Consider the following 18,054-nt stretch of genomic DNA (forward strand, 5'->3'; position numbering starts at 1 on the left):
GATGGTCTACAAGCAGAGCTTGGCGATAGTGGTGGTATAGCCAGAAGCCAGCTCGGGGAAGTGTGGAAATGTGCTGCAACTCAAAGACAAGATGAGCACAGAGTTTTACTTAGTTTGAGGTTTATTCTGATTACACCTGTTTGCAGAGACTTGAAAGATTCATGAGAGTGATACTACAGAAGTCCTACAGGACATTTCTCTTTCCAATACAACTGTGAGCACGAGTCCAACAGTTTAAATGTAAATCAATTCCAGAGCTGATCTATACAATGTGGTTTCCACTATACTGATCAATCCTGTTTACTGCAGTTGTTCCATTACCATCCAATATTCTACAGTAAAAAAAAAATCTGTCCTAATAAATCACGGTAGGCCATATTGATTGAGTCTGATTGTTCCGGAGGAAAACATGTATCAGCTCAGTATACACATTATCGCATATACTGTACATTCATGCCGGTACATGCTGGTCTTGCAAAGCTCTTTAAACAAGACAATGTGACTGAATGTTTATAAATTGTGTTTTTTCCTCATGTCTAAAATGCATCATTTTCTTTGTGTCATACAAAACTGATCCAGCTGCCCTTTACTCTGTGATATTTCTTTGAATACAAGGCCGTGAGGTTCATGCATCCCTCTGCCTTAAAGTGGAATTACAATAAGGGAAGCTGCTGAGAGTGCTGCTGCTGCTGAGGCTGCTTGTGGCATAGTGACACCCATTTGAGCCGGAAAATCAGCAGGAACAGGAGCTGTGAACCGTGATGTGGGGTCAGGGTGAGATGACTTGTGTGTTACATGCTCTTGCCATGCCTTGCAAAGTGGCAGCTCAGCTACATGACAGGAGCCCTTTCTTTAATGTGCTCCCCCAGGTTTACAGCAGTCTGGTTTAGTGTAATTTAAATCTAACACTTTGAAAAAGGGCTACAGTCGAAGTGAATTTTTGATCGTACATGTAAAATCCACACCTGTGTACACCCTAAAGCAAATTACTGGACTTAAGGGTACATGTGTATAATTTTAAGGTCTTTCAACATCTGGTCTGTGTTTGGCCTAATGTAAACCAAAATTCTGTAAAACTTCTAGTCTTGGATTTTAAAATTATACCTTTATTTAAGATGCATAAAAACATTTAATACAACTGACAAGTTTAATTCTTTATCAGTCTGAACCGTCCACTCATATCTGAGCTCACTGACTTACTGACTTCATAGTGTCTTAGATTCAGCTTTTTAAATCATATTCTTTTAGTTCATTTAGACTTTTATTTAGATAAAGTATCTTATCCAGATTTTTCAAGGTCCTTTAAAGTCCTGTCTAGGGTAAAAGAGAAGTACCTTAGAGGGTACAGCCCAAATGCATCTCTAAAGATACAATAATGTACTTTATTTTCTCAGAGTGTGCAATCTTACATGAATCAGTAGAATTCTGGTACAAATTTGCTAAAACTAAATTTGATCCTAACCTTCTTTGCTCAAAATCACCAAAAGGAATACATGGCTCAGTTACAAAGTGCAGTTTTCCTACTGCCTAAACACAAGAACGTTGTATCTGTGTGTGTTTTGTAAGTGGCTACAGTAAAAGAGGATGCAGCTCTATGTTGTGTAAGCTGTCCTTGACAGACTTCTCTGCAGTCCTGTTATAAGCAGATGGAGGAGGATTCAATGAAAGCTTTGTTAAACCACTGAGGCTGTGAGGGCATTACCTTATCACACTGTGGAACGGTTATATAGTCACAAAGATTGGGTTACATGAACTGCAACATGAGGACGCTCACTTTTCATTATTACAGTTTGAAATCAGTTGATATTTTCAAGGGGTTTTCCTTAGCTGAAGTATGTGACATGACATTAAAATTCATGGTTTTCTTATCTGACATTTGCCTGAATACAAACACATAATAAGTTAGGGAAGGCCTAAACCACAATTTAACCAAAAGTGAGTGCATAGTGGCCTAAAATCTCAGGAAGTATGTCTTTAAGTTGCTGTAATCTGACTGAATATGAAACTCACAGCTGTTTGAAGCAGGAGCAAAATAATGTCACTGTCAGTTAGAAAGAAAGAAAGAAAGAAAGAAAGAAAGAAAGAAAGAAAGAAAGAAAGAAAGAAAGAAAGAAAGAAAGAGGGCTGCTTTTTTACAAAACTGAGGAGAACTGATGTTCTCTAATGATCACACATTACATATAAAACACATTAAATCACAGAGCAGTGCTGCCCTCATTCAGCAGCTTTACAAATGTGTATGTAATAACATCCAACTCAAATGGAAAGCAGATGGGCCCTCACATTAGCAGACCACAGACACTGCTCTTTCTGCTATGCAGAGACCTTTCTTGATCTTTGCTCACTTCTGGATAACACATGTTAATGATAACTTAACATTTTGACAGTTTACAGTTTTGCTTGTTTTAAAATAATTGTTTCTATATATTAGTAGATTATCTTACATTGTTTCAGGCTCAACTAAATAAGTCATTTGTAACCTCTGGATTTTCATTTCAAAAATCCAGAGATAAACAGGAATGGTTGTACTAGCTTGATTTCCTCCAAATAGAAAAATCCATCTGTTTGATGTGATCTGGGGAGATCTGGTGGATGGGTCAACACCACATGGTCTTTGATATGTTCATCAAGCCATTAATGAGCATGTTTTGCAGTCTTGCTCTGAGAGGCTGTTGCTGTTGGTGAGTGCTGTTGTCATTGATGTGTGTGGAGGCTTTTATGGTTAAACAGCCCACAAAATATTGAGCTATCATTGTGGAGAGTGACGATAGATGTTTAGTTTAGGTGTTAAAGTTTAGTTTTGATTAAATCAAAAACACATTTTTTTCCTTATTTGGTCAGTATTTATATTTTACTCCATTCTGCTTCAGTGTCTTCATTCAGACTTGTGGAAAGACACTAAATAACATATTCATTTACGTCGGTCATTTTCACTGGCGCCAGCATACATTCCAGTTTGATTCCTACCAACACTCTGAAGGTCTGTATTTACTGGTTTACTCACCTGCTTTTCTGATCCTGGATTATAAAACATTTTCTCTTAAAAAGCTGGTGCTGACAGCAGTGCAATTTTTAACAAGTGACCAAAAAAAGATTAGCTTATTAATTACACTATAACAACAACAATAACAACAATAACAATAATAATAATAAAAATAATAATAATAATAGCTCACCTCTGCATGCTTATATAAAATAAAAGTATTAAATTTAGGAGGAAAAACCATGACAAACTTACCATAAAAATAGCAAATTTGTGAGACAAAAGTGTTAAATGAAAATAATCTCAACACATGTATAGTAAAAACTAAAACATTTTTTAGTCAATGAACAATATGGATTTTTTTCCCGCAACCGACCTTTGGTGTTTTCATTATTTATTTATTTATTTATTTGCTGCCCATAAGCCAATTTCAGGTGAGCATCTCAAAATTCTGACTCACTAGGTCTAAATTTTGAGTTACATTTCTATGAATTTGAACTTACTCAAAAGGAAGTTGAAAATTGAACATACTCCGTAAAAGTAAAACATTACTGACTGGAGTTACCTTTGCCTGGCAGAGGCAGAAGCTTCTATACAGTTCATTTTGTACGGTTAGGTTGGGAAAGAAAATCTCACATATCTACAAATTCAGTGACTCTAATATGGCGCTGTCACTAATATTTTACTGTCGTCACATGTAGGGTCTTGCCGCTGAATAAACTGTGTCAAAATAAAAAATAAAAAATTTTTTATGATATATATACTCACCTTGTGATATTTCGATTAAAACACCGCCCCAAACTTTTAAAATACCCCTTTTTTAAAAAGGAGTTTGGTTGGGCGTGCTCTCCGGAGCAGGGGCGTGGCGGAATGTGATAACAGCCCTAACTACGTATTTCGACGTAACGTATCACGTGTGTAAAAATGGCGGCTTGCAGTGGCAGGTCGTGGGTAGTGAAATACAACTGTATATTCTGACTTTCTGTTTGTTTAGTTTCGAGATTATTTTTTACGTATTTTTAAACGCGGTTCGGCTCAATGACATGTGGCAGCATTAGCGGTTGAATGAGCGGTTTAAACTTGCAGTAGCTGCTGTCAGAAGCAGCTGTGGGCTACTCGAGTGTTTTTAAGTAGGAGAGAAGATGTTTTCACCTTGTTGGTCACGACTGTCCTGCGTGGCTTTGTCCAGCCGAGGACGTCTGAGGACGCTGAGTCTGTTCTCCAGCTCTGGATCCTCAAACTGGAGCAAAGTTGTCTCCGATGCTGAGAAGATCGTGGGATATCCGACTTCCTTCATGAGCCTCCGCTGCCTCCTCAGTGACGAGCTCAGTAACGTTGCCATGCACCTGAGGAAGTTGGTCGGCACTCAGCACCCTCTCCTCAACACTGCCAGGTAAACACCGGGTTCACCAGGTCCCCATAAATACAAAGAAACACAAAGATAGCGAGTTTATTATAGATAACTGCAAAAAATAAAAAAATAACATCTAGAAAATGCAGCTAGCTAAAATACGTTAAAAACTTGATTTTTAGGGAAATATGGGAATAAAGTGCGTAATTTCAGTTTTAACTTGAGGGGTTTAAAAATAATTCTGCATTACTACTTTAGGTGTTACAGCTATTTCAGAGCCTCAGATGTATTTAGACGAACTAACATACCTTTAAATAAAAGCATTGTTTATTTTCTTGTCGTATCTTTGGCAGTCAATGACCTGCTGGAGTCTAGAACCCATAGAAATCACCATATACAGCATTTCCTTCCTTTAGATGCTTTACTGCCTGTTTATGGGTCTCACTGCCCTCCGTTTTGTATTTAATAACTGTACAGGCATACTCTCTTGGGTTGAGATCAGGTGACTGACTTGGTCATTGAAGAATATTCCATTCTTGGGTTGCTTTTGCAGTGTGTGTCGGCTGATTATTGATTTCCCCTGTGGAGCTCTGTCTGCAACATTTGGCTGAATCTGAGCAGAGAGTGTAGCCCTGTACACCTCTGAGGTCATGCTTCTCTTCTGTAAACTCTACCTGTGGTGCTGGCAGGCATACATGCCCACGTCTACACCATGTTTGACAAATGTGATATGCTTCAGATCTCGGTGCAGGTTCTTTTAGGTGTTCTCTGTTAAGGTCTAAAATGGCTTGCCTGTTCTTGCGTGTAACCGGTGGTTTGCACCTTGCTGTAAATCCTCTGTTTTCATTCATGAATGTAGTCTTGAATGTAGACTGTGACATGTCCTCCAGAGTGTTCTTGACTCAGATGTTGAGAAGATGTTTTTCTGAACCAAGGAAATTCATCAGTTGTCCTCTTCGACTTTCTTCTGTGGTCTTAGACATTAAATCTAATCCAGAGATTTTATTTTATTTCATTAGTTTGCCATGAAATAATGATAGGACAGTCCAAGCCAACTGTACAACTGCACTTGACCTCATTTATCCTCGTATATCCTTTCATTACTCTGTCACCGTCAGGTTACAGAACAGCTGACCACAACCAGCAGTTATTGTTTGGGGTTTTTTTTTTTTGTTGTTGTTTTTTCTTTGAGTCAAGCAACAGCCGATGCGTTGAGAGTGGAGTTTAATTATGTGTATTTGGAAAAGTGCATACACGTAAATTTCAGTGCTTCATTCTTTACATTTTGATGCAGGGGTACAGGGAGGACTCACTTTAGTCTGTGGTCAAGTGTTTGAAAGTGTCCATAGTTTGATGTGAATACTATAATATCATAAGTAAAGCCAGCTAATAGCCTGTTAATTTCCCAGCTTTGACTGCAAGACTGGCAGATGCGAGGAAACGTATAAACCGATACTAAATGCATTACTCTGATTGCTGTTCTGTCTTACAATAACATGTATTAGCTACATGTGACATGATAGCAACTGTAGGCTCTTCTGCTAAGAAGTTTGGCACTAGCCTTGACTCTGAAGTGTGGAGCTCTCTGCAGGAAGAAACAAATTAACCCTCATAACAATTCAGCAGAAAATTTGCTGTATGTGAAGAGAATGGGGCCACTGGCTGAGATTTAATAAAGATTGAGTTCTTGTACAAAAGTGTTTTTGGGCTGAATTTGGTTCATTTAGTTGCAAGAAATATTTGGAATGAGCAGGATTTCTTTGATGACTTAAGGTGCAACACTACAATTAAACATGTTAAAGATATAAACTAATAGAAATCACCCCGAAACTCCCCGGTTGGTTACCTAAACAGAGGATATATATCTTTGTATTACAAATTTGCTAAAATTGTAAGGGCAACTATTGCACCAACATAATTTTGTAGAACATAAATCAGGTGCAAAAGTTGTTTTTCCAGTTTTTTAACGTGTTTAATTCAAGGATTTTTACAAATGTATCACCGCATGAATCAGAAATGCAAAAAAAAGTCAATTACTACAAGGTTTTTAGGTATAACATTGCTCATAAATAAAGCTCAGAGTGATTTTTTTATATACAAACACCTCCATAAAAACTTTTAAGAGTATAGACAGGAAGAAAGAAGTTTGTGTTGTGAGTCTGTACCTCTTCAACCACTCCAAGTCTCTCACCCAGTTCTGTTGTCCAAGTTCAAATCAGTTTCTTCCCCAGATCTTTTGGATATATTCTCACACTATTATCAATCAATCCCTTTCATCTGGCTGTAGTCCAGATTACTTTAAAACATCCAGGGAAACAATAATTCGAGGCCAATTTCCAAACTCTTGTTTATTTCCAAACTCCTTGGCCAAAGCTGTTGCTCGTCAGCTCCAGATTGTTGAAGGAAACAGTATCTTTGCTTAATTTCAGTCTGGTTACAGACAGAACTACAGCACTGAAACCCTGCTTGAGCCTGGTTGTGCTGGAGGTTTCTTCCTGTTAAAAGGGAGTTTCTCCTTTCCACTGTTGCTAAAACACTTGCTCAAAGGAGGGTTTGGGGGGGGTTTGCCCCATAGGTGTGAATGTGCGAATGGTTGTCTGTCTCTGTGTGGTGGCCCTGCGACAGACTGGCAACCTGTCCAGGGTGTACCCCTCCTCGTGCCCTATGACAGCTGATCTAGGCTCCAGGGCCCCCCGTGACCCTGAAAAGGATAAGCGGAAGCGAATGGATCGATGGAAAAATGCCACTGCAGGACAAAAGCTTAATCCAAACTGTGAAGCATGGTGGTGGAACCATCCAGGTTAGGGTCAGCTTTGCTACTTGATGTGTGTTGTGCTTTGTAATTATTGAAGGAGGAGAAGAGGAAAGCGGTCCATGACCTGAAGCTTAGGAGAGGTTGTCTAAGTGAGGAAAGAGGATAATGATCCAAAGTTCAAAAGAAACTTGTTTTTAGAGTAAGAATCAGAGTCCTGTTCTGAAGAGGGCTGTTCAATCAAGACATTTCAGACCCACTGACTCTGTTTTTCCAACCAGTGAATTCAATAAAGACACAAAAATTACAACTGTGTGATTTGCAACTTTATGTGTCTGTCTATAATAAAGATTTATTGTAGATGAACCGCAGACAATATTCTCAGTTCACAGTCCAAAAGCTTTTTTTTATCTTTTGCAACAGTTTATATGGTGCAAAAGCAAGTTCAGAAATATGTTTGTCCTTCATTTACGTCCAGTGAAGGATTTTAGAGGAAGTGACTAAAAATGCTCGGCACTCATTATTATCCCTGAACTTTATCCGGGGAGTTACCTGAACTTTGCTTTATCAAAAGAAATCAGGAACAGCACTAAGGAAAGAAAACAAGAAGAGTCCTCGAACTCAATCCTGCCATGCGGACGGGTGTGTTGGAAACAGGAACCCAAGGGTGTAATAACCTATACACCTAAATCTGATATGACAATCCATTTGGGTGTTGTAGCAGCAGGGGGTGGGGAGGCTGTGGGGGGGGGAGGGGTGTAGCAGACCTCTTGACAGTCTGACTCCTCACTGTCAGCTTGGGTTGGCTGGTTCGTATTTCCCTCTGTGTCTCCGCCATAGACGCGCGGCAGATAAAAATATCCACAATAGCAGACAGGCAGACCCTCGTGGAGTTGGGTTTCGGTTTTTCCTTTCCTTTCATTCTCAAAAACTGCAGCTCAGCTAACTTCACCCCAAAGTGTGGAGTTACAGCGAGAGGCCTGCAGCCCAGAGAGAAGAAACTTTATTTGCTTTAAGGACAGTCCTTGAGAGTTTGACTTCGACTAGAACTCCCTTCTACTGGCTTCTACTCTTTGCATGTGATCTTCAGCCCCCACAGTGGGCATGACTGAAGGGTTATAACATAGTGTACAAAAGAATAGATGAGATAGGCGGAGGTCTTTTGAATAGTCCAGAGCAAGACAAGAACTGCTGAAGAGACAAAAACACTCCCAATAGCAAATATGTGAACAAGTAGCTGCTGCCAGTGTTTAACCTTCAAGTGTGTTATAAAAAAAGACTTTAATTTGTGTTAAATTAGAAAAAAGAGGCTAGTTTCCATTTTGCATAGGCTGTAGATTTTCGATGGAATAATGTGTTAAACAAGGACTAGTGACTGATCGTTTTGCAGCAGCACTTTCTTTTCTTTTCTTTTCTGTTCTGTTCTGTTTGTTGCAGTATCATAAGTGCCCACTGGGATAAATTAGCAGAAAGGCTAAGAATAGTGTTAATAAAACTAGCTGATAACTTGCTTCACTAGCTTCACTCTGTCATCCAAATACCATCATTTCTGACTCTAAAAAACCCCCCAAAATGCTAACGTTGAGTCCAAAATCAACTTTAGCATTTATGCAGGCTTTGTCCATTTTTTATATACAGTCTATGCTGTTACCACTCTGCATCCAGTTCCAGCACTGCAATTAATTTATTTTCTTCCACTTATCCAATTCAGCATCACAGGGGATCTGGAGCTTGTCTCAGCTATCAAAGTGTACACCATGGACAGGTCGCCAATCTGTCACAGGCCTAACACATAGACACAGGGAACCATTCACACTAACATTCATACCTATAGTCAATTTAGAATTACAAATTTGGACTATTTAAATGAATTAAAATGTACACACATAAATGCAAAATGACAAATAAAATGAAGATGAGATGGTGCGCTTAGTTGCTGTGAAATGTGACAAAACATTGAAATCTGCCTTATTATTTTTATCCATTAAGTTTGGTTGTGTATAACTTGGCAAGAGAATCAGTTTTTAATTCTTCTCTGCTCTACATGATAATTTTAAACTACTGAGAAGAGAAAATAAAACATCGACAACTGCCTCTTACCTGGCCCCTTTAGAAACGTATTGTTATTAGTTTTTGCACAATAGCTTTAGGATATTTCACTTTCATACTGTGAGTATTTACAAAAGTGCCGACCTAAAAAGTATATAAAGATGGGCCAAAATTGGTGTGAAGAAACAGAAAAAGGATTGGTACTCTTTCTTAAAAAATATTGGAGAAAACCTCAAACGCTATGGTTTGGTTCAACTTTAAATGGTAGTTTCAGCATGTGGCATAGGTGGTCATATTGATTGAAATGATACACACAATAGTTTGAAAATGTCACATTGATCAAACCACTTTATGTCTTAAAGAATTTTTTCTTAATACTAAATGCAGAAGGACCGTGGATCACAGAGAGTCGAAGAATCAGTGGATCCTTTCAGTGTTATTAAAAGCAGCTACACATTGTGCTTTACAGTGAGGAACTGCCTGCTGTACACCTGACTTTATGGAAATATGAGTCAAATCCTGGAAACCGATTTAAACTGTTAGTCAATACTCTAAACATATCATCATCTTAATGTATCTGCTGTGCACTGTAGAGGCGGATGCATTGCATAAAATCTGTTAAATCCTGGCAAACTGGGGGGGATAAGGCAGACACGGGATCAATACGACGCCACATGTGAGGTCATACATTTGCATGCATTAATCCCTGCCGGTACTGGACGGTGGCTAAAGTTCCCGAATTCCTGGGCTGCAGTAGCAGAGCAGAAGGCGTGGTGACCTGTTCGCAACCCTTTTAAAATGACAGCAGCCCATTTCTCTCTTTCTGCTCCCGCTCTCTTCTACCACATCATCTTTTTGCCCCACCCCCTTTGCACCCTTTGCAGGAGGGCGTTTGTGATTGATTGATGTATGCTGGTGCGGATGGTGACATAAATATTAATCATCTGCCACCCTCAGGCCACAGGCTTCCCTGGACTCCACAGCTTCATAATTTTCGCTCTCTGGTCGGTTTAGCTCAACGGGCCGTGCTGCTGCGTTCATCAGCGCCCCGGTCTCAGCAACTATTTTCCAACTGGGTAGAAATTTAAAGTAGCCATAAATAAATCTTCTGAGCTGCGATGAAAGACAGCCCTGCACAGTGTCATCATAAATTTCTGGAAACTGAGGTGTTTTATGTGATTGGGGTTTTTTTTTTCTATTTCTTTTTTTTTTTGGAGGGGGGGGCAAAGCTCGGGGGCATTTTTCCTCCTGGTAGCACAACACTGTGAATCACTCCTCTTTCTTTCTTCTGTCATCTTTTCACGCTTTCCCATTTCTGTCTGGCCTCTATTCCCTCCATCTCCCTCCGTCCCCTCCCTCTCTTCATGCTCCGTCTCTCACATCCACTATCTGTCTAGGGTTCCTCCGCCACCACCCCCCCCCCCCCCCCCCCCCTCTGTGGCGCAGGGGTGGGTCAGAGAGGGTGGGGGCTCGAGGTTGGTAAGGCCGCTGTCTGGGCTTCGAGCAGAGGGGGGCGTGGCTGCTCGTCTGCCTCGGAGCCCCTAACGAGAGCGTGATTCATGGCACAAGGGGCTCCCATAGGGACAGGATTAGAGGTGCTCTGTCTAACCGCTCCCCAGAGAGACTAAAAAGATATTTAATCTGCCCACCACACAAGCAGCTACCACTGGCCTCTGTGTGTTTGTGTGTGTGTCTTCGTGGGTGTGCGTGTGCCTCTGTGAACACCTCAGAAGATTGTTGGTGAAGGGGGTGGGAATACCACGACCACCTCCATCACCACAACCCTTCAAATCCAAAAGAAAAAAAGTCCTGCAGTAAAAAAATTATCATTTTTTTCTTGTTATTTTCTGTGTTCAGGAATAAAGTTTAGCAGTAACTATAAATTAACATGGCATTAAATGAATATGCAGAAGTGCGATACTACTGCTGCATGCAATGTGCAATATTTTGAAAAGCTCCTTTGTTGGATAAATAACACTTCTGATCAGAGAAACAAATATGCTGCATGTATGGGTGTCTAACAGTAGGGATATCAAAAATATGGTCATCTCTGAATGTGAGAGCAGACCTACTGTTTTTGCAGGGCAACCAATCAGAAGAAGTGTGATCTTAGAAGGAGGAGGAGCTAAAACATCTTATTTTAGACAAATGATGAACTGAGAGAAATACCAAGATAAATGTTGATTATTCTGACTCATGCACATCTGCTTTATTACAGTAGATAATAAGACAATTACTGCTCTGTTTTAGCTGTTTAAATTAAAAGTTTATTAACTGTAACTTTATAAAAGTATTACCATCCCATGCCAGTGGAACATGATGCTTTATATTCCCTAACTTTAGCTTTCACTGCCTTCTAAGAATTAAACCGAGGTGGTGGTGAAGCAGATATTGAGGTCATTCAGATGGCGCCACGTGCACTTTGCCAGATTCCTCTGGGTGGCATCGAATTCAAAGGTGTTGCACCAAAAGTCATTGCTTTGGTTGCCAGCAGATTGCCACAGTTGCCCATAGTATTTTGCAGAAAAACTAACTACTATCCAAGGTGGAAAAATTGTGTTGCAAACCAAAAATGGAGCAGGTTCACCTGCGGAGTTGTGCCTCATGCCTGCAGCTGGTTTGTGTCCAACTCAGAGGTTAGGATTAGAGAGAGATAGGTTAGGTTTAGGATAGGTTTTTAGGCTTGTCTGATCGGAGCTTTTCACTCATCATTGTCACATGTCGAAAATGTAAGGCAAGTTGACATCACGTGGTTATTGGTCACATGTCTGCAAAACATCAGTAAGTGGAGTAAGCATAAGTGGTACCTGCTACATCTTCCTGTGAGTTTGAACACGGCTGGTTGGCAGAGGTCTTTTTTGGATGTACTTTTGCCTGCGTGGGGCCTCCCAGCGCTCTGGCTTCATCCCAAATTCATGTATTAATTGGTGATTCTAGATTAGCCATAGGTGTAAAAATGGGTGTGAATGGTTGTGCTCTGTGTCTGCCCTGTGATAGACTTCCAGCTGATCCTGACTTCACACTCTGTGTCTTTGCCAAAACATTGCTGCTTTTGTTGTCACTACACACAATGAAGAGTGCTGCATGTGAGAGGCAGCGCTTTAATGCTGATGCTGTTTCGTTGCAGAGGCTTCGTCTATGACAGTAAGAACAACCTTCAGATGAGGGGACTGGTTGTCCTGCTGCTGTCTAAAGCCGCAGGGCCAAGCCACGCCGCCTCCGATCTCCTAGCCCAAGACATGGTCAGTGGCATCTACCCCAGGTAAATCACCTCAAATCGTGATACTGTTGTGATAATTATGTCTCTGCTTATTAGTAATTAGATTTGGTTAGCAAATATCAATTAAAACACTCGTCTCTGCTTTTTTTTTTCTCTTTATAATACATAACATGAAAACTGCAGCTGGTTGTTTTTCTCATTGAAGGTTAAATGTTCCACCTTCATTTGCAGTTGCATGGCTGCTAAATCAAATCTGTAACCACACACAGGCAGCCAGGCTTTCACTTTTCATGTATGTGCTGTTCGGGGGGAAAACAGTGGGCAGTGTGAACATCTGTAGCGATGGATCGTAGAGCCATAAATGTGCGTGGCAAGCCGAGCGAGAAAGGCGATGCCACTTTTGTCCCTGCTACATGGCTGCTGAAGGATAAACAGTGAAATAAAATCCTCGTGTCAGGTAATTCTATCTCGTCCTCTGTGGTTATCCTCCATATCAATTCCTGTAAATGAAGCACTACATCATCCTGTGAATATGATGAAATATGGAGACAATACAGGCGCAGTTGCAAGATCAAGTGTTTTGTATTGTATTCGGTTATATTTAGATTCCGGGTAATTGTGAGGGGAAATACATTAGGGAGAAATTTTAGCCTGAAAAATGTACATGAGGTGTGAAAACTTTTGTTGATGAAAATTTGATAATAAAAAAAAAGTACTTTTTTTTTTTTGGTCTAGGGATAGACAAGAAATGTGGCCAAAGAAGGGAAGGGGAATTCTGTAAAGGCTCACGATCACTTCTCAGTCAGTGTATCACGAGCTCAGCGGCCTCCCAGGCATCAGTTGAAACTATAGATGGTGTAAAAGAGAGACGCAGCTCCTGGGACTGAAAAGTGAAGCCACTGCTGAAATACCTTAAACCTGCATTCTTGTTCATGCCCAACAGGGGGAGACTCCACTAGTTGTAATAAGATTTCTGGTTGTATGGAAGTCTGAGGAGAAACTGTGACCTCAGTAAATTTGAGGCTTAGTCTCTTGTTTGTTTGTTTTTCACGGTGTACTGGGGAAAAAAAGCCATGAAGCCCATTATGTAAACAAAGGTCATTGTTAAGGTCTTTACACACCGGCCACGTAAAATTCGTGCAAATATTTTTTTTTTTAATTTAATTAAAAAAATTTATTTGTAAAAACTGATTAATTAAGATAAGAATAGGTGTGTCTAAAAAACCAAGCTCATTTCAAATTTTTCAAACCCAAATAAACAGATCTGTCCAATCGGACCAGACGTACTGGTACTGAACACACAATGACATGGAAATAGTCAAATATTACTGGTTTACCTCGGACACACAGCTAGACTCTGCAAACAATAGCTCACACATCCTGAAATATTGCAAAAGCATTCGTAATACAGCTTCCTGAGAATCGGATGAACCCAGAATCTCTATTTCTTCCTTTCCTGGTTTAGAGACACCAGGACCAGGGAAAAAAAACCCCAGAAAAAAACACCAGGACCAGCTCGTCATTGCTCGATAGAAAAAGAGGATTATGAGTATGCTTACTGGCTAGCAACATAGCAAATGCCAGTTTATAGCCAATGAGCTTGCGGTGTGAGGCTTTCACAACCGGACTTGACTAACAAATTTAGAAGAACAGCTAATACTATAAATAATTTTAAAGCTTTTAAGAAAGGGAACAGGTGCAAAGATTATTCAGTATTACTGTTTTAGCTCTATTATGTCTGCTTATTAAGTTGGGCTGAAACTCCCCGCTGTCACTGGTCATGAGAGGTGAAGATTATATTTTTAGGCTTATATATGCCACAGCCCAGGTAGTATATAATAATATCATATTCCAGTAGCGCTTGGACCAAATCCTCCATCCTCTTGGCTGCTGGAGCTTCTGGGTTTACCACCTTGCACCCAGGTTGTATGCACTCTAACCAGTCATCCCCATTGGGTTGGTTTGCCACTGTTAGCCATTTGAGTGTCATAGCTTTAAAAAATGTTACAGACGTCCATAATTCCGGCATTAATTAGAAGTTAAATTTTAGTATTAAACTAAGATTGGTACACGATTCATATAAATTTGCTCCCCAGAGTATGAATCTGGCATATCTTCGCAAATACGTATTAAACTGAAATCATCATATTCATGTTCTCAACAAAATGCCATCAATTACTCTGGCAAACTGCTTTGAGATGGAGGGAGTTTCAGCCTTGGTTTCCAGACTGGAGGTGTTCAGTCTCAGTTGTTTAGAGTTCTTTAAAATGAGCAATAAAGCCTCAGGGAGCAGCTGCAGACTGTTAAGTCTAAATATGGTGTAAATGCAATAAAATGGCTCAACAAAATCACAAACTTAACACAGCAGTTTATTTTACATATTTAAATAAAAAGTGTTTAATGTGGTGTTGATGCTCTGATGCTAAAATACTTTAGGCAGTGCTCCACAGTCCTCTCAGGCTTCCACACACATATCCAACTAGCAGCATACAGCTCAGAACAGGGGTGTGGGTGTGTGCCAAGTGGTTTCCAGAAGTGACTGCTGTGTTTGGCGTGGCTATGTGCTGGGAGCCTGAAAGCCTCCTTTCTTACTGCAAGCTGGCACCAGGCACATGTGTGCAGTGGAGCCGCGTCTGTGCAGAAACATCCTAATATTAGAACTAATTGAAATAAGCCAGGCGTTGTGGAGGAGCTCGAGCCCAGCCCCGTTCGGTCTGCAAGGCCGCGAGTTTCTACACAGTCACCTCGTGTTACATCCCTGTGACACCGGATCACCGAATCCAACATGCTGCATTCTCTCACTTGCGTGATAGATGGTCCGAACCCAAACACACACACACACACCCACACAGAGCATGACTTGATCACCTCATTTGCACTATTTTGCCTCTTCTCTCTCTCTCTCTCTCTTTCTCTGCCCCCACCTCTCATGAGCTCATTAGCACCTCTGCTGATGGCGAGATGGAAGGATGGAGGGAGTCAGGGTGGGGCGGGTTTGGGGGGTGATTGAAACCTCCGGGGGATGGTCTCCTCCCTCCTGACAGGCAGCATTTGTAAAACATTTCCCACTCTGCTGCCTGACACTGATGATTCACCAGAGCACCACCATGATAGATAGATAGATGGATAGAAACACAGGCACATACATGTACAGTCCAACTTGTACCCACCACACCTCTTAATTTTTTGTGACAAATGAAAACCATGCTACTGTGCATCATGCAGGCCGTGTGATGGACAGGCCACCTCTTTAAATCGCACACAGGGACGCACACAGATCTGCAAGGCAGTGTTTGATGGCGAGGCAGACTGCGGAGGGAGGAAATTGAACAGAACAGTCAGGACAAGGGGCGTGGTGAGGGGCGTTACACCTCTGCAAGATGGCATCGGTTGCTATGCAACTGGGCACCAAAGCTATTTATACATCGGCCCCCTTGTCCCCCTTTTTCCTCCCCAAGCTCTACTGCTGCTGATCAGGTCTGGCAGAGTGGAGAGTGGGAATTTGTATGCACCGGAGTTCGACTGACAGGGGGGTTCTGGTACTTTGTGCAGGAGTTTCATTTTGGGTTTCCTCATTTTCTTCCACTGCTGTTAGAAGTTAAAACGATAAATAATAATAATAATATTATCTCTAAAAGAAAAAAATGAATTCTCACCAATTAAACATTTTGCATTGAACCACATTGGGAAATTAATTATCTACATTAATTCAATCTGATCGATCATCTGCCAGATTCAAATCTTTTATATTTTCTTTTTTTAGCGACTCCCTTCACCTTTTCAAAGATCTCTTGTTTGGCCTTAAAATATAAATAGATAGTTTTTTCTTCCAGCAACCTTTTTATGTATATAATCAAAATAAGCATCCAGAAACAAACCAATACAAAAAAGCACAAACTAAAAAACTGCTCTACTTCCATGAATAAAACATCAAGAATATTTGGAGAAAATACCTGGGTTGGATAAATACTGCATGATTTATAGACATTATTTTTTTTCTTTTTGTTCACTAAACTCACACCTGCACCATCATGCAACTTGTCCACTGGTGGAGGCCTTTTGTAACGGTCAATGTAGCAGAAATGAAAAATGCTGCTGCGGGGATGTGAGACAAAGTGGGGGACCAATCCATGCCCAGGTCTGGGTCTCCACTGACAGGTGATTTAACTTGAAGGACTTCTAGGTAAGTACTGAAAATGTTGCCGTAGCTTGATATAATATTTGTGGATTTTTGAAGAATAAAAAAACAACCCAAATCAGCTCTTTTACTCTAAATAGGGCAGCGATTTTCAAAATGAGCATTATCATGAAAAAATTTGCAAGACAAGCAATTAAGACCATAAACTTCAAGTAATCAGGAAGTAAAATAAAAAGTGGGGTTGTTTTGCCTGCAGACCTCTACATCCTTTTACTGTTTTTTTAGGTAGGAGAGTCGCCCCCTGCTGGCTGTTTAGGAAATAAAATGAGCATAATATGTTTTTCTGAAAAACTTAAGACTTAAATTTTTATTCACGTATTAACATGATGGGAGTTTTTTGTTTTGTTTTTTGCCCCTTTACGGTTAAAGAATTTTTTTCTTGTGTAGTGTACTTCGGAAAATCTGATAAAATAAAATTTTCCCAGATTGTTACTTTACTTGAAACAATTATGCACTGAAATAAAAATGATAAATTCATAAATAGTTTTGTTTCAGTGTTTTCAAAATAAAGAACGGCTCTGACAAAAATGTCACTCTGTTTAAAAACTGTAATGTGTCTCGATTGCTAAGTTGTTGTTTGTTTGTTTTTTAACTTAGTAGACTTAAACTGACATTGCTGTCTGGATTTTTTATTCATAAACAAGCATAAAATGAGCTGCTTCATTAAATAAAGTCACTTTAAGGTTGGCCAAATAGGCTCTGAAGTGAGAATCATAAAGTGACATTTTTAAAGCCGGTTTCAGCAGAGAAACTCTTGTATATTGATTTAACCAAGGCTAAAGGGGCTGCTTTTTTTTTCTGTGTCAATGACCATTTGTCGGGTATTGTATATTATTTTGCTGTATCCCTGTGGAGCTTGAGTAGATGGTCTCTTGGCTCTCTCTTAGTTCAAGTGAAAAAGCAAAGAAAAGGGTCACCGTAAGATGACTTGGAATAAATTTTAGCCTGTTGTTTTTGCGATCCAGAATCAGCCCCGGCTCTTTTTCTTGTTCCTCTTGTTGAAACAATGAGTCTTCCTCGTGCAGCCCACCGAGCGTAGCCATCACTTCAAGGCACCTTGAGAACACGAGCCTGTCAATCTGTTAATTTCCTCTTATTTAAACCCTGAACTTATTAACTTCTCATTCTGTGTTGTTGCTCTGCGTCACCGAGCAGAGAAACCAACCAGACAATGGGTGTGATTGAGAGGCAAAATAGATGACATTATTGAATTTTAATCACATCTTTTCCTTCACCGTCGTCGAACACGGCAATTACCTGGCTACAAGTGTGTGTGTGTGTGTGTGAGTGTGTCTTTAGGAAGGAGTTGAAGCTCAAAGCCGACGACCGGCTCATCAGGTCCTCATGGCGGCTGAAAGAAGGTCGTAAGTGGCTATCAGTGCACCCGACCCTGTCTGGATGGATCCCTCCTGTCACAGCATGGCGAGCTCCTTCCATATGGAGAGGGGCCTAATTATCCCCCACCAATGACTGAATCAACATTTGATTATATCCTCCCCAA

At 40.4% G+C, this 18,054-nt stretch overlaps 2 protein-coding genes across 4 annotated transcripts in view; one reads left to right on the forward strand and one right to left on the reverse strand.

Annotated features, from left to right (window-relative positions):
* sobpa (sine oculis binding protein homolog a) overlaps nt 1–3,768 on the reverse strand; it is a 63,828-nt gene extending 60,060 nt beyond the window's left edge. For both annotated transcript variants that reach the window (XM_082517121.1, XM_082517120.1), the window contains exon 1: nt 3,752–3,768. The gene's annotated coding sequence lies outside the window, so the exon portion shown is untranslated. The remainder of the gene's footprint in view (nt 1–3,751) is intronic.
* A 106-nt stretch (nt 3,769–3,874) lies between these two features.
* The window catches only part of pdss2 (prenyl (decaprenyl) diphosphate synthase, subunit 2), a 33,280-nt gene continuing 19,100 nt past the window's right edge, over nt 3,875–18,054 (forward strand). For both annotated transcript variants that reach the window (XM_082517108.1, XM_082517109.1), the window contains exons 1-2: nt 3,875–4,376; nt 12,263–12,397. In XM_082517108.1, coding sequence (XP_082373234.1) covers nt 4,126–4,376; nt 12,263–12,397 — 386 coding nt within the window. In that variant the 5' untranslated portion in view covers nt 3,875–4,125. The remainder of the gene's footprint in view (nt 4,377–12,262; nt 12,398–18,054) is intronic.

The sequence above is a fragment of the Aulonocara stuartgranti genome (assembly GCF_965226115.1).
Source record: "Aulonocara stuartgranti genome assembly, chromosome: 19".
Taxonomy (NCBI): domain Eukaryota; kingdom Metazoa; phylum Chordata; class Actinopteri; order Cichliformes; family Cichlidae; genus Aulonocara; species Aulonocara stuartgranti.